Here is a 15,616-nt window from a genome sequence, read left to right as displayed (position 1 = left end):
ACTGCTACAACAAAATTAATAAAATTAAAAAATAATTTTTCAGAACATTTTTAAAGTATTCTTTAATTTTAATTTTAAAAACTAAAAATAGTTACTGTTTTGAGAATATTTTTACAAAATAATCATTATCAAATATTTTTTTTAATCGAAAAATTAAGAGAAAAAAATATTTTTATAAATAGAAATCAAATGTGCTTAGTTTTTAAAATCTTCTTTTGCGTTTACCAAAAAAAAAAAAAAACATCTTTTGCTAGCAGAAGATGGAAGTTGCATATTTGCGCTCTTGTATTGAAATGACACATAGGATTGGAACTTAAACAAATAAAGCTTACCTCAGGTTCAACTTGATGATGAGATTTTTTTTTAGGTCAAGATACTAGAATCAAAGAGAACTAATAAATCATAATTAATTAGTTAAGCGGTTATCTATAGAACCCATTGTAGATAAAATAAATATATAAATAGTTTGAGAAATTAGGATAACTGGACATGATCTTTAAACAAAAAAGATGATGGATATGAGAGCGGAAAAAATATTAAAAATAAGAGAGTCATAATTATTTTAAAATAAATATTGACACCACACTCTTTGATTCACTTTTTATTATTTAATAAATTTTACAGCTGAAAGCCCACTCATTATTTAACGAGGTTTATATATAGTTTCACGACTAGTCCGATTCGGAATGGGTCCTGGAATTAAGACTTTCAGTTCCCTAACATCAACTGAGCTAACATCATTATTGGTCACATAGTGTTTAATTAGTATTATTTATATATTTTTTAATTTTATTTTAGGGTTCGCTTTTTCTGCAGTTACTGCATATAAGTTATCTGCAGTAAGCCCAATATGACGTCGTTTTGGGGCGGAAATCATGGTGTATATGTAACTTTAATTTATTTCAGGGTTATAATAGTCTTTATATTTAGAATTTTTTAAGATTTCAATATCAAAACGACGTCGTTTTGGGAATAAATGCAGATAACTTATCTGCATTAACTGAAGAAACATTTTTCCCTTTATTTTAACAATCAATTATAGTATTTTTTTATTTTATTTTTTTGAAGTAGTATTATTTTGTTTAAATATATACTTAAATAGGTAAGAATTATTTGTGAACTTGCATTACTTCCCTTCGCTTCTCTCCATTTGTCCAATATCTCTAAAATCTCTCTTTCTCTCCACCTTTTTATTTTTGCCTTGTAGATTGTCGATTGCCACCTCACTCCAAAAAAGAAGCAAATGACGCCATTGAATCTAGAATTGATTGAGGGCACAACGAAAAGTAACCCTTTACAAAGGCATTTCGTCATTAATTATAAATATATGTAGGGGATTCTCTAACGTGGTGTTTGGTTGGAAGCTTTTTAAAGAATATCTATCTTTTTCAAGTATGACTTTTAGAAATATCATGTTTGTTTCAACGTTTTTCACCAAAAATCCATCTATCCAATTTATCTGGATTTATGAGAAAGATAGATATCCGCACTGTTTAGAAACCCAATTTGAAGGTGGGATTTTTTGGAAAACCGGTTATCTGGCTTTTAATGCACTGTTGATTTCATAAAGTTACCTAATTTTCCCAGTAAAGTTTTTCCCACCAAACAACTTTTTTTTACATTTTTCTACCTATCTCACTTTATCTATCTTTCCAATCATTTCTCTATCTATTTCATTTCCCTACTATTCCAAAAAAAATTACTCAACCAAACGCCCCCTAAATGCATGATGATAATACAAGGCACACTATTTAAAAAATAATAACGCACCTTTTAACAAAACAGTAGTAAAACTAATTTGGGAAAATTGTGTGTCATTTAAAAGGATGTAAAGTTGTGTCATTTTAAGAGAGAGAAAGAGATAGATAAAGGAGGAGTGAGAGTTGACAAAAAAAAATAAAGGTGTGGGTCTCACCTCTTTGTGAGAGTGAAAAGATATAAGTTGTGTCATTTAAAAGGATAAATATTTTTCCCAACTAATTAACTGTCTGATATTTATTTATTTTAAAAATTGACTAGCTATTAGAAAAGCCTGTATAACTCGAGTATTTTCATAAGTTCAATTGGCATAATTATTTATGCATAAAGTTTACATAATTAGTTAATTAATGTGATTATTATTTAACCCACAAATTAAGTATAACTCAAGTAATATTTACGGTTAAGCTCTATATCAATAATAAAGTTTAACTAATAAGTAAATACTTGTGAGGACAAAAAAAAAAAATATTTTAAAAAAATTAATTTCAAACTCAGAGCGTAGATAAATTAAACCTCATATAGCTATATAATAATTAGAGCCGGCAAAACGAGCTCAACTCGGCGGGTCAACCCGCCCCACCAGCTAAACGGGCGGGACAGGCTGAATTTTTCAACCCAGCACAAAAACGGGGCGGGGCGGGGCGGGCTAATTTTTTGACGGGTTGATGGCAGGCATAGACGGGTCAGTGTAAAATAGGCTCGGGCTGGCGGGTCAACCCGCCCAATCCGTCAAACGGGACGGGGCGGGCTGGCTCATTTTTTGACCGGGTGACAGCGGGGTACAAAAAATAATGCAGCTATTTAGTCCTCACACATATAAGTAACTTTTAAAATTCACTCAGATAATTTGATATGACTCTATTTTGTGTGGAAAAAATGAGATTCGAACGCTGAATTAGGACCAGTCTAGGAAGATACAAAAAGGTCTGCATCATAGGTCGGTAAACGGTCCTCAGTCAAGTAAGCAGTATATCCAAATCATGGACAGTCCAAGTTATGCAAATCCAGGTTAAACCCGGAACAAAAATAAATCCAAATAGATATGAAAAGATATATAATTTGTAAGGTGCTTTATTTGCGTAAATACGTAACGGTTCCCAAAATGATGAATTGAGAGCAACGATGAATTCACATTATAACACTTTTTCGTTAAAGATATCTGATTTTTTATTTAAGGTCCACGGTATCAGAGTGGTAACCTCTTACTATATATATTTTGATGACATAAAAGTTGGGGTGATGGATATCGATGGAACCGACATACTGCCCTGGATATACAAGGTGCTTTTTCCTTATTAGTTATTTTGTTTAATTGAACAATTTTCACTCATCCAAATATTAGAAAAACAAGAACAATGGATACGTATAATTACATTCTAATTTGGCTTGGATACGTAAAATTTTATATGGAAGTCTAAAATTCAAAGATCTTACCTAAAAAAGAAAAATAAAAAATGTTTTTTTAGAAAGCAATCTTCTTTAAAGCAAGCACATATGTCAAATAATCTTTTAAAGAAAAACATTTTAGTTTTGTATTTCTCAAGTTTTCAATACAAAATAATCCATTTGTGGCATAAATTTCACTTGTCATTATTGTAATTCTAAAATGAAAGAGAAGAAAACCAAAGTTGGGCTAAAGAATTTAACTAGTAAGAGATATGCAACGTGTATAATACGCGGAGAAGATCAATCAAATGAATTACCATCACCAAATAAAGTAAGAATATCTAAAACCATTTACAACCAGGACACAAAGTTGGCATGCTACTACTACCATGTTGTATGCACCAACTGTCAACTAACTGACCAAATCATTTAACATCCTCGTAAACTAAACTAAATATGAACATTTTTTTTTCCCATAGAAAAATGTTATGAATATATTTATCTGCATTATTGTACGGTAAATATATAGGCTCGATTCTATGGGCTGGGAAGAAAAATAAAGCTCAAAAAAAAGTTTTGGCCTAGTTGTTTTTCGTGCTAAAGAAAACGAAAGGGATGAGACGGAATGACCCAAAAAATATACTTTAAAATATATTGTCTGCTTGTCTTGATCAAATAGGAAAGATGCCCTAGAAGTTTATTCAAAATGGGAATCAACCCATTTTAAGAAAAATAATACACGCCTAGAGATTTTGAGATTTGAAACAAAATCTATAAGATACTTCTCCGAATCCAATACTGATGCTTACCACTCATCTTTTTCTCTTTCTTATGCTTTATTTCTCTTGTCTTCCTATTTTTTAACCACGTGGGAGGAGTATATATAGCTCAACTTGCTAGACACTTTTATCCAATATCTTTCCCCCCCATTGGTTGTTAGATAAAGAGTTATCTACCCAGGTTAGTGTTACACCATGTTATTGCAACATTTTCTTTGGCTACACATGCACACACACATATATATGTATAGTAATTACATATTTTTTATTTGTGTAGAGGAAAAAAAAAACAAGAAAATATTTGCTTTGGTATAGGGTGAAGTGAAGAACAATTGAAAGTCATGGAATCACGTCAGTTAACAGCACTTGTTGTAGATGATGACATGATGGTAAGAATAATTCATCGAAAAATGTTGAACAGTGTTGGAGTGGAAAATGAAGTGGTGGAAAATGGCAAAGAAGCTTTGGACATTCACCGCTCTGGACAAAATTTTGACCTAATTCTCATGGATATGGATATGCCTATTATGAATGGCATTGAGGTAACTATATATTACACACTAACACAATGTTACAATTAATTACATATCAATTATGCATAATCCTTGTTGTTTTATAGGGAAGAAACAATAAAAATGAAAGTTACGACAATTTAATAAGAATCTGAAATAGATTTGTTTACAATGATGTGTTTCTATACGTTTGTATTAGGCGACAAAGAAACTTCGGTCAATGGGGATTCATAGCATGATTGCTGGTGTATCAACACGCTCTGTGGAAGCACAAGTACGAGAATTTATGGAAGCAGGACTAGATGACTACCTAGAGAAGCCCTTGACCATTGCTAAACTTACTTCAATCATTCACAAGATCAACAGTATTTGACTCAGAGATTAGATGGAAGATCAACGACTATAACTATACATTTACTCCTCTAAAGTTTTTATCTAGTTATAAGTATACCTTGAAGCTTTTATTTCTTATTTATTGTTTGAGGTTGATTATTGGAGCTGTATTCACGTATTATAATAATACGACGGAAATTTTATCAGCATGTCTTCCAAATATTTGGGTGAATACATTTTTTTTCCTAATTTTATTCTGATGTAAATGCAACACTTAGGGAATATTTTTTTAATTTTTGATTAATATGTTTTTATTAATAATTATAAAAAAAATCATATGGTTTTTAATATTTTTACTGATGAAAATCAAATGATATTTTTTGTAACTATAACCAAAAAAAACTAATCAAATATTTTATTAGATGTCTCAATTACTCATGATTGTTAATTTGTTATGATTCTGAATTAGTTTTGCTTAATTTTTATGGCAAAAGTGTGATATTAAAAATTAATTCGATGAATTTACAAGTGAAAGGCTAATGTGATGTGATATGTATCAAGACTAAAATAGATATATATCTAAAAAAATCTAGATGTAGAAAGTAGGTAATGGGATCAATTAAAATTCAAAAGGAAAAATCGAAGCGAAAGTTGATGAAATTAAAAAGTGAGGAAAGATAAAATATGATATACGTATCTAAAATAAATAAAATTACATTTATACATTCATGATTTCTTTCTACTTATTCAACAAAAATTTGGACAAAATATGAGTTGTTTTGAGTTTGAAAAGACAAAAGATTACAGATAAAGTCACTTGAATTTACGTTAAATGGTAGGAGTATGGTAAATTTAGGTAAAAGTCATTCTTTGAATTATCGTAAGATAAATAATTATAACTGAAATATTCGTAATTTGATTGGAATTTAATTTTGATCCAAGTAAAAAAAGGATTTATATGAAATGGTTTTCTTATATTACTAAGAATTTAATATCTAATATAATTATAAACATAACTAAATTTAATGAGTGATGTATTAAATAATAATGTAAAAAAAATTACATTGAAAATAAATAAGAATCAAATTTAATTAAGTAATAACGGTCCAATTTTTAAAAATAAGATGCCATGAAATTTTCAAAAGTTCCATCGTTTATTAAGTAGATACTTGCAGCATTGACGTATAAAAAGTCTGCATATAAAAAGTAGTCTCTTAAACTCTTTAGTATTAATAGAGATTGTACGGTGCCAAAAAAAAGATAATAGAATTTTTTATGGAATGAACATGAATCTTGATTTTGATGATGTTCAGGATTTCACATACTGAAGATTTCTTATTTGATGATGTTCAGAATTTATTTGAGATTATTAAAAATATGGAATTCCCATCTAGGACGCGATTCTGTCAATTAATAGGAGATTACCAAAAAAAAAATAGATAATAATTATGGGATTGGCTTATCTCCTTTTATAGAAAAATTGTCAAAATTCCCGCGGACACAAAGAAACAATGGGCCTCATCATTTTAACAAAAAAAAAATAAGAAAAAGTTGAGACACAATCTACTATGTTAGTGCAGGAATAAAAATTTACATTCCTGCAGGCTACCGCATAAGAAAAAGTTTACCCAATAAGGGATCTATTCATCTTATGTTATATAAGATAATTATCTTATATAATATAAATAAGATAATGGGGTTCACTATTTTTTCTTTTTAAAAATAAAATAATGAATTCCATTACCTTGTCTTTATCACATAAAATAATTATTTTTCAAATATTATACTAGATTGTGACAATGGTCATTCATACAATACGGGTATAGTTATTTCGTCGACAATAGCCATTTAGCTTTAGGGATTAGTGTTTATTCTTTTAAAGTATATAAAATTATGTTATTTGTTTACCAAAAAAAAATTATGTTATTTTAATCAAAATTATTATATTTTATAGTGTGGGAAATAAAAATTATGATAAGAGAAAATGAAAAAAATAATAATTTAAATATTAAATAAATAATAAATAAATAATAATTTTAACTAAAATAACCATTATTTGAAAGGACAAATATTTTTTCTTTAGTTTTATTTACAGTTATCTCAGTTATATCATTTTAATTTATTTAAAATACTAAGGGCATGTTTAGAGCACCTGGTAAAGAAGATAGGATAAGATAACTTATCATATCCTACTTTTATCTCTTGTTTGGTGGGTCAATAAGATATGATTAACTTATCTTATTGTCTCATTTTATCCTATCCAATACATGATTTCTTATCTTATGGAGGGAGTTGGGTTAAGATTCAACAGGATATGATACTAATATTGGATACTCAATATATCCCCCGCTACCCAATATATCTCCATGCTACTCAATATATTTGTATTTATTGCATTATATTTTGTTTTTTCTTTCTCCGTTCTCCTTATACATAATCTTATCAGATTTTTAATCAGGTGCTCATCAAACACATGATATAGACTTATCAGTCCCATATCATATCCTACCATTATCCTATCATATCAACCAAACTAGCCCTAAAATATCTACTAGCATCACTTCTATTGCAATTGTCCAATTATCATCATCACTAACGTTATCACCTAAAATTTAAACTAAACCAATTGGTTCTGAATACTAGAGAATCGATTGGATTAGTTGAGTTTTTGTGTAAAATATAATCTAAATTATTTCGCAAATATTTCTACATAGAAGTTCTAATTTTGACAAAATAAATTTTTTTAATGCAATGAATTTTCACTTCACTCCTGATCGTTCGAAATAATGATTTGTTATGTATTATTGGCATTCTATGGAAAGTCATCCCAGAAAACCAAATCCAAATATGACCTATAAGTTAGAGGCATATATCGCCTTGGTGAGCATACTTAGGACCAAACCGAGTAAATATCCAAAAACAACACAACAGCAATTGGACTAGGATGAGCAATATCTATGGAGGCCCATAGGCCCAATTCTAAGGGTGAAGCCTCTGCACTTAGCAGCGAGCGTGTTTAGTTTGATAAAATCTGAAATCCTTCGCAAACCATCTTACCATAAATTATTTTATAAAAATTTTAAAAAAATAAAGATGTAACTTATAAATATCCTAAATATTGAAAAGTACTAATTAATACAACGCTTATCCTATAAACAGCATGGTAGCCGTTTAGAAGTGCAAAAAATTTAATGTGCTAAACATATTTTGTGCAACAACTCTTGTGACATTTAACATTTTCCATAATAATAATTGTTCTGTCATTCTTTTACTAGGAGAATTTGTTGATATGACATAAGTAGGAATTCTTGAGGCCTATTGGTTTTGTGTCTCCCTAATAGATTCTTCTGTAAAGCAGAGCATCTTCATTGATAACCACAACTTAGGCTGTTGTGGTAGAGCTTTCGAAGGACAAAAGGAAGATCCTTCAATTGGAGCTGGCATTGGGTAATTCGATTATTAGGGGGCATTTGGTTGGTGGATTTTGTGGAGAAAGATGGGAAAATTGTAAGTGGGATTGTTGGAGAACCAAGTTTGGTTGGACTGCTTTCAAAGTTGGCTATGTAAATGACTTTCCTAGTTCCCCCGTTTGTCTACCAATTTGAAATGAAAAAACCGGCGAAATAAATCCACTTCATAGTGTGGTATTTTGACTTAGCTAGCTATTTGGTGACATAGGAAAGCGCGCGATGACAGAGATGCCCTCCTTTCTTTTTTGGTGACATTCGAATAAAGGGTAGTTGATACTGATTCAAAATAATTTGAAGAGAGGGTTATTTTTGTAAATTCCAACCTTCTTTCCCATCTATATTTTCCTTACATCCAAACATAGACATTATAAATTTACTTAATTTCTCCGGTAAAATATTTTCCAACCAAACAACTTTTTTTAACATTTTCTTACCAAACTCACTTTCCACCCATTTTTCTATGTATATCATTTCCTTATTATTCATAAAATTTTCCCTCAACCAAACGCTCCCTTAGAAATCTTCACCAACATGTTGGTAATTTAATTTGACAGGGTTAAAAAAATTTCTGTTTTCTTTCTCACGTCAAGGAATAAATTTTTAGTGCATCAGATACATAAAAAATTTAATATATTTGTCTAATTATTTTATGATATGTGAACAAAAATATCATATTATATATTTTTTTAAATGATATGATATTTTTTTTTCACATGTCAGAAAATGAATGGACAAATACAATAAATTCAATATATCTTATGTATTAAAAAAAAATTCCGGGCCAAAGAGGTCAATTTTAAGTTACTTGATTGATTGGGCTAAACTACTCAGACCGGTCCACTTCACAAAGCTGTTGGTTTAACATCATATAATTGTGTTGTGGACAATCAATGGCAAAGATTCTTTTTCCATCATTTCTCTAATTGTAAATTTTAAGCGTTATTTCTGTGCCCACGAGAACCTTGACGTTGTCGTTCTGTCGGCCACATATTATCTAATCCACCTCTACGCTGGGCAGGTCTTATGTGCACATCAACGAACAAGCGTTGGCATTTATATTCGAAACATTTTGTCATGTATTTTTGGGTAACATTTATTAGTATGGGTTTTATTGACAATAAATTTAATTCATTGATAGTGTAAAAAAATATTTATACTATTGTTTATTAATATATCATATTATTTTATTACCAAAAAAAAATATATCATATTATTTTATTAAAAAAGTTTTTTTGTAATAACTACTAAAATGTCACCGTTTTAGATGACAGTCAAAATAATGAAAGTCCCGTGTTAGTTGGAATATATTTGTTAAAGGGGAATACATTTCTTAGGTTCGATGAGATAAAATTGTTTGGTATATACACAAAAAAAGTGAGTGGCATTCACTTTTTTTTCCTCTCTTTTTCTTAGTAAGTTAGTGGATCTTATTTACTTTTTTTATGTGTGAATAAAATAAAATTATGTCATGTGACATAAAAAATATATTCTCTTTATAAATTATTCAGTATCTTGTGGGAATTATAAAATCCCTCTTGTTCATGTAGCTAAACAAAAATTAGTGTCATATACAATTTTTTTTTTTTTTTTTGATAACAGTGTCATATACAATTTAAATCAATCAAACTTACAAAGATATTTCATAGTTTGAAAAAAAAAACATAAATACTGTTACAAAGCATCATAATAGAAGAACAGTGATAGTTGGACGAAAAAGACTTTAGAAGTGCATCACCGCTCTTTTTTTCTCTCTCATTTCTGTTTTTTTTTTCTTCTACATTGTTGATATAGCTTCTCTGAAATTAATGTGCTTCTTGATAATATAAAGGGTTATATTTATTTTATTTTATATGAGATAATTAAATTTTCTATTCACACAAAAGATTGGTGAGTCTTACTTCTTTTTTTCTCTCTCCTCTTATCTATGAGTCCTACTTACAATCTTATTTCTATATTATAAGATAATTATTTTCTTACAATATAAGAAAATTATTTTCTTACAACATAAGAAAATTATTTTCCTAATATAAATAAGGGTAATACTTCTTTCCTTTAACATAGAAGAAATTGTTTTTCCTACACTAACAAAAAATAATGTAGAGCTCACAAATTAAAAAAGAAATTACAAGCATATCTTTTTTATGTTTATGTAACATGAAATAATTATATCCTATAGTTGGAGAAAATAATTTTCTTATAAATAAATATCACAATAATGCAATCAATTTTCTCTTCGTCAACAATGACCACCCAAGTCCAAATAAAAAATTGCTATTAGTTGCAACTTGCAACGCATTTTTTCTTACTCTTAGGGGCGTTTGATAAAGGAGAAATATTTTTTTATTTGAAAAATAATTATTACTGAAATGTAGCCGAAAATATATTTTACTGGAATATTTTAAAAAGTTGTTTGGTAGACTTATATTTTCCTGAAAAAATTAAGGTTATTTTACTGAGTTTGTGTTTGGTTGGTTATGAAATATTAGTAGGAATGTGAGGTTATTTTATCAAAATAACCTCAGTTTTACCCTTTTGATTCAAAATTTCTAATGTTTCTTCCTCAAGACAAACTGAAAGAGATCTGAGTTTGAAGTGAGTCAGATCTATTGACGCCAGGGAGCTCTGCAAAATAACCCAACTTTGCTTTGGTGGGAGCTCTGCAAAATAATATCCCACTTTTTAGCGGAAAAAAAAACCCATACAATTACTTACGGGTTCCACCATGGGAGTAGCATGTTCAAAGCATGCAGCCCAGATTTCAACAATCTACCAGTATACCTTCCAATGGGAGTAGCATGTGGTTCTCTTTTGCGAAGACCTTATCCTCATATTGTACAAGGACAATGTCAGTTTTGTCAATAACTTCGTGTCTTACTTTTTGGTTCCTCGAATAGCGAAAAACTCCACATATTTTTTGGATTTCATATTTGTCAATCCGTATCAAAATTATCAAATACTCACATTTTTCCGTAAACAACTTTCGCCAAGGAAGTTATAGATTTGAGGCTACCAAACGCAAATAACAGTTTTTCCTTACCTGTCTTTTTCGGACATTCAGAAATAAGTCGGCTACCAAACGCGCCCTTAGTGCCATACAACTAGTATTGCAATGCACCTAATAATTAATGTCAGAAAATCAAATGCAAAATAGGTTTATAGTTTATTTTAGAATATTATAATTACACGTGTGTAAGCCGGTAAGTACAATTTAATTTATTAATATTACTCAGCATTTTATATTTAAAAATTGTAACAAACTAGTATTCTAATATAATAATTTGGTTAAGTGCCATTTCCATTTTCAGTAACTACTGCGTTTTTCAACAAATTTAGTTTTGGATACATTTTTCAACTTTCACAATAAAGGTAAGTATATTTTATAATGCTACATGCTGCCACATTACTTGTTTAATAAATGTCTGGTTTCTTCTGGTTCACATATCTACCCCTCGTGGCTCGTGATAAGAATAAAAATTAAGCAAAACATGATAATCTTATTTTATTAAAAAGTAATAATAGCCAATAATATTTTATAAGTTTAAACTAAATATAAGAATATTGGATTTGGACCCAGGTGGCTGCAAGAGGTTATGTGTGGATATATAGAGGTTATCTATAAAATAATATAAGAATATTATATTTCCAAATTTACCTTAAGAGTTAAGAGGAATATTCAACTTGTAATCTTTAGCACAAACACACTTTGGTCTACGTCCTCCTCTAAAGTGAAATTTTTAATCATATAACATACTTAATCTTCCAATTAGAGAGTGAGGATTTACCTTGAAGATGGAGCATATTAAAAGGCAACAAGTGGGATAGTGGGTGGATAAGAACAACATGAAGTGGGTGTCGAGGTTTCAGGGAACCCCAAGTGTTGGTTAATTGGCCAGCATGGCATGCTCACACGTCACACCCTTGCAGGTGAAATAAATTTTTGGTGCTTGCACTTAAATTCAGTGCATCTCATTAATAAGAGTATTACACATCATAGGAGAAAGAAAAAATTTAGCATAAAAAAGAGAATTTTGACTGACATATAATACTCTCATTAATAAAATGTACTAAATCTTTAGTGTAACAATAGTGCCAAAAATATATTGCTTGCGCGTCCCACATCTTGCAACAACCAATTAACCACACCCTTGCTTCTCATTGCGCCACTCAACCGCGCTGGAACAAGAACCGTCGGGTTTTATTCAAGAATGGTTGGTATAATGAAGATTTAATTAGATTTAGGATTTCCTGCACAAAAGATAATCGGTTCAAATTAAATCAGTTAAGATTTCGAACACTTATTAATGGCAAAAAGAATTATCATGTTAGTAGGAATTTCTGTAATAAAAAATATTATATATCATGAATAGTATATAATTACAAATCTCTGTAAAAAAAATTATGTACTATGGATAGTACATAATTATAATATTAAATTTTTTTATATCTCTTATAATTATGTATTACCTATAATACATAATTATATATTTTTTTATAAATTCTTACAACATGAAAAAAAGAAGACTCTTATTAATATGTAAAAAAAATCGTAAAAAACAAGAGAAAAATTGTTAGTCACCGTCAGAACTCTTTTTAAATTGACTCCACTTAAAGGGATTTCCCTTCTTTTAACTTACAATCCGACCTGTTAATAGTGCTTACCTTTTAGTTAGCTCTACTCTACATATTGAATCACAGATAAGTGCCCTCCGATTATATGACATTTCGTAGAAAAAATTGAATGGCTTTAGTTGACTTGCACATATGTTCTTCGTTTACAGGTTGAGACAAAAGTTCCTGTTTCAAGAATAAGGCCCTGGCTAATTAATGGGTCTTAACGTTAGGTACATCGGAAAGACTTAGTCCTAACCACAAAATAAAATCTACCAAAATAAAATTAATTTTTCCTTGATAATCGCACATCATTGTTAATTGAGAACAAATTGTATGGTCACGAAATGTAAATGTGGTTGTATGTTGTTTTAAGGGGAATTTTGGTTAAAAATAATGAAGTGATTTCAGATAAATTTAAACGCATAACTGTTATGCGAGAAAGAAATTCTCCTGCATATAAAAAAAGAGGAATACTTTTCTCCCTTAAAAGGAGAGAAGAGTTGTCTCCTACTGAGACAAAAAAGTGGGACCAGCAATTTAAAAAAAAATAAAAACAAAAATAAAAGCTTAACACGAAAGTCGATGTATGTATAGGAATGAAATATTGTCTCATGTAAAAGAAGAAAAGCATTTCTCATAAAAAAAATTAACCCTCCTTTGCAAAATTCTTTGGTCTATTTTAGAACGATAATTTTGACTAGTCACGTTGCACCCACATGATAGATTTGACAGAAGATTCATCCTAATAATCTTTATTATTATGCATTGCACCGTTTACATTATATATGATATGGATAGAAATAAAGATAGAGAAATAATCAATAATATCTTTTATATATATATATATATATAACTGGCATCTATTTATCCTTATATTTTTTATTAGTTAGATTAAAATTAAATTAATAATTTTCATTTGACATCATTTTAAAATTATTAATTTAATAATAATGAAATATTTATAAGAGAATTATAAAGATAAAGAAATTATAAGTATAATCTGATCAATTATTAAATGTATTCTTAACGCAAGTTTATCCTTACTACATCTTATTACCATTAGATTGATAGAGAATATGAGTAAGAGATTGCAGGCGATTATATAAGTTTAATCCAATAATAATTAAAATGATGGTAAAAGGTGGTACGTGTAACCAATTTTTATAATATTATATAAATTTTAAAGTAAATATAAATGTATAACATCAAGGGAATTTTTTTTTTTGTTTTTAACGTAGAAATATTTTTTTTCTAACACACTTATATAAAAGTGAATAAATCATATTATAAATATAAGAGAAAATTTTAATCAGATTCACTCATTTTCATACGAATGTGTAAAAAATATTATTTTGCAATAAAAGAGAATTATTAACCCCTAAAATCAGTTGCAAAATTTTGGTAAAAGCCATTAAAGTAACATTTTTTTTAGAAATTTGTATTTTATATAATTAAATAGAATCATTTAACTACATGTAAATTTATATTAAAAAAAAATAATGTGCCTACCTAAATATAATGGTGAAAAAATATAATTAAATTTAAATTTTTCATTAATTCACATTGAAATAAAGGATTCTACATTTATTTTAAATAATTGATACAGAACTTAAAGAATGTAGATATTGTATAACATTTATGTAATATTCTTCCAATTTATTAATGTAATAGACGTAATACTTGTCCTAGCTCTGTCTCCTGATGCGCGAATCTAGCTGGGCATTCCATCCATCTAAGGTACATAAATCATTGAGCTAAATTCGAAAACAAAAATCAATTACAATACACAGTTATTATAGTATTTAAAGGTTGGGATTAACGTTATATTGTAAGACAAAATTATATTTTATACATTAATATTATTATATTCGGACTAGTTATTAACTCGTTGAGGTATTGAGTTACTGAGGGAAAAGTATTTTAAGGGAAAAGTATTTCTTCAGTCACTGGAGATAAAATTATCTCCATTGAGCTCAAAACGACGTCGTTTTGAGTTGAAAAATTAAAAAATTATAATGAAAAAGACTATTATAATCCTGAAATAAATTGTAATTACAAAAACACCTTGATTTCTGCCCCAAAATGACGTCGTTTTGGGCTCAACAGAGATAACTTATCTTCATTGATTGGAGAAATCCTTTACCCATATTTTAATATAAAAAATAAAGAAAAACTTCAAAAACTCCCCTACAAATTTTCTCAAAATCACTTACCCCTTACTTGAAATTTTTAATTATTTACCCCCTTTCTTAAAATTTCTTTATCACTCATCCCCTAATTTGATTTTCCATCCAAAATTTTGGTAACAGAGTTAATTTTTTAAAAAAATACCAAAATTACCCTTAATAAAAAAAAGAAAAACATAATTTCCTTATAAACGCAATTTTAGATGAAATCAGGAAAGTAAGACATAAATATAAATCAATGATTGAATCATCCCTCTATTCTCAGCGACGCAGGAACACAACCAAAGAGCACCTTCCACTATTCCCAATTGACCGATTGCTTAGAGGACCTTTTGTTCAAGTATATGTTAACCCAAGCCATGCTTAGTTGACTAAATTCATTCAAGTTAGAGAATTAAATAACTTGGTCCATCTAAATTTAAAAGTTAAGAAAAAAGAAGATATATTGTCACATTGTAATGATCTGAGATTTTATACAATTATTAATGTATTCAATAGAGAAATACATTGTGGTGCTATTAACATGAAATTAAGACTCAAGTAGTAACAAATTATAACAATTCTTTCTTTATCCTCCC

The 15,616-nt window shown here is 28.9% G+C and overlaps 1 protein-coding gene across 1 annotated transcript; it reads left to right on the top strand.

Annotated features, from left to right (window-relative positions):
* Positions 1-4,267: 4,267 nt before the first annotated feature.
* LOC133287795 (two-component response regulator 24-like) lies at positions 4,268-4,811 on the top strand. Its single transcript, XM_061485474.1, has 2 exons — positions 4,268-4,468; positions 4,638-4,811. Exons 1-2 carry the CDS (start codon positions 4,268-4,270, stop codon positions 4,809-4,811), a joined length of 375 nt encoding a protein of 124 aa, XP_061341458.1.
* Positions 4,812-15,616: the final 10,805 nt, after the last annotated feature.

The sequence above is a fragment of the Gastrolobium bilobum genome, unplaced genomic scaffold (assembly GCF_033153095.1).
Source record: "Gastrolobium bilobum isolate Gb01-03AN ecotype WA unplaced genomic scaffold, APGP_CSIRO_Gbil_v1 utg7986, whole genome shotgun sequence".
NCBI classification, from domain to species: Eukaryota; Viridiplantae; Streptophyta; class Magnoliopsida; order Fabales; family Fabaceae; genus Gastrolobium; species Gastrolobium bilobum.
Note: the sequence above shows the minus strand (reverse complement) of the source record. Positions and strands in the feature narration are given on the sequence as shown.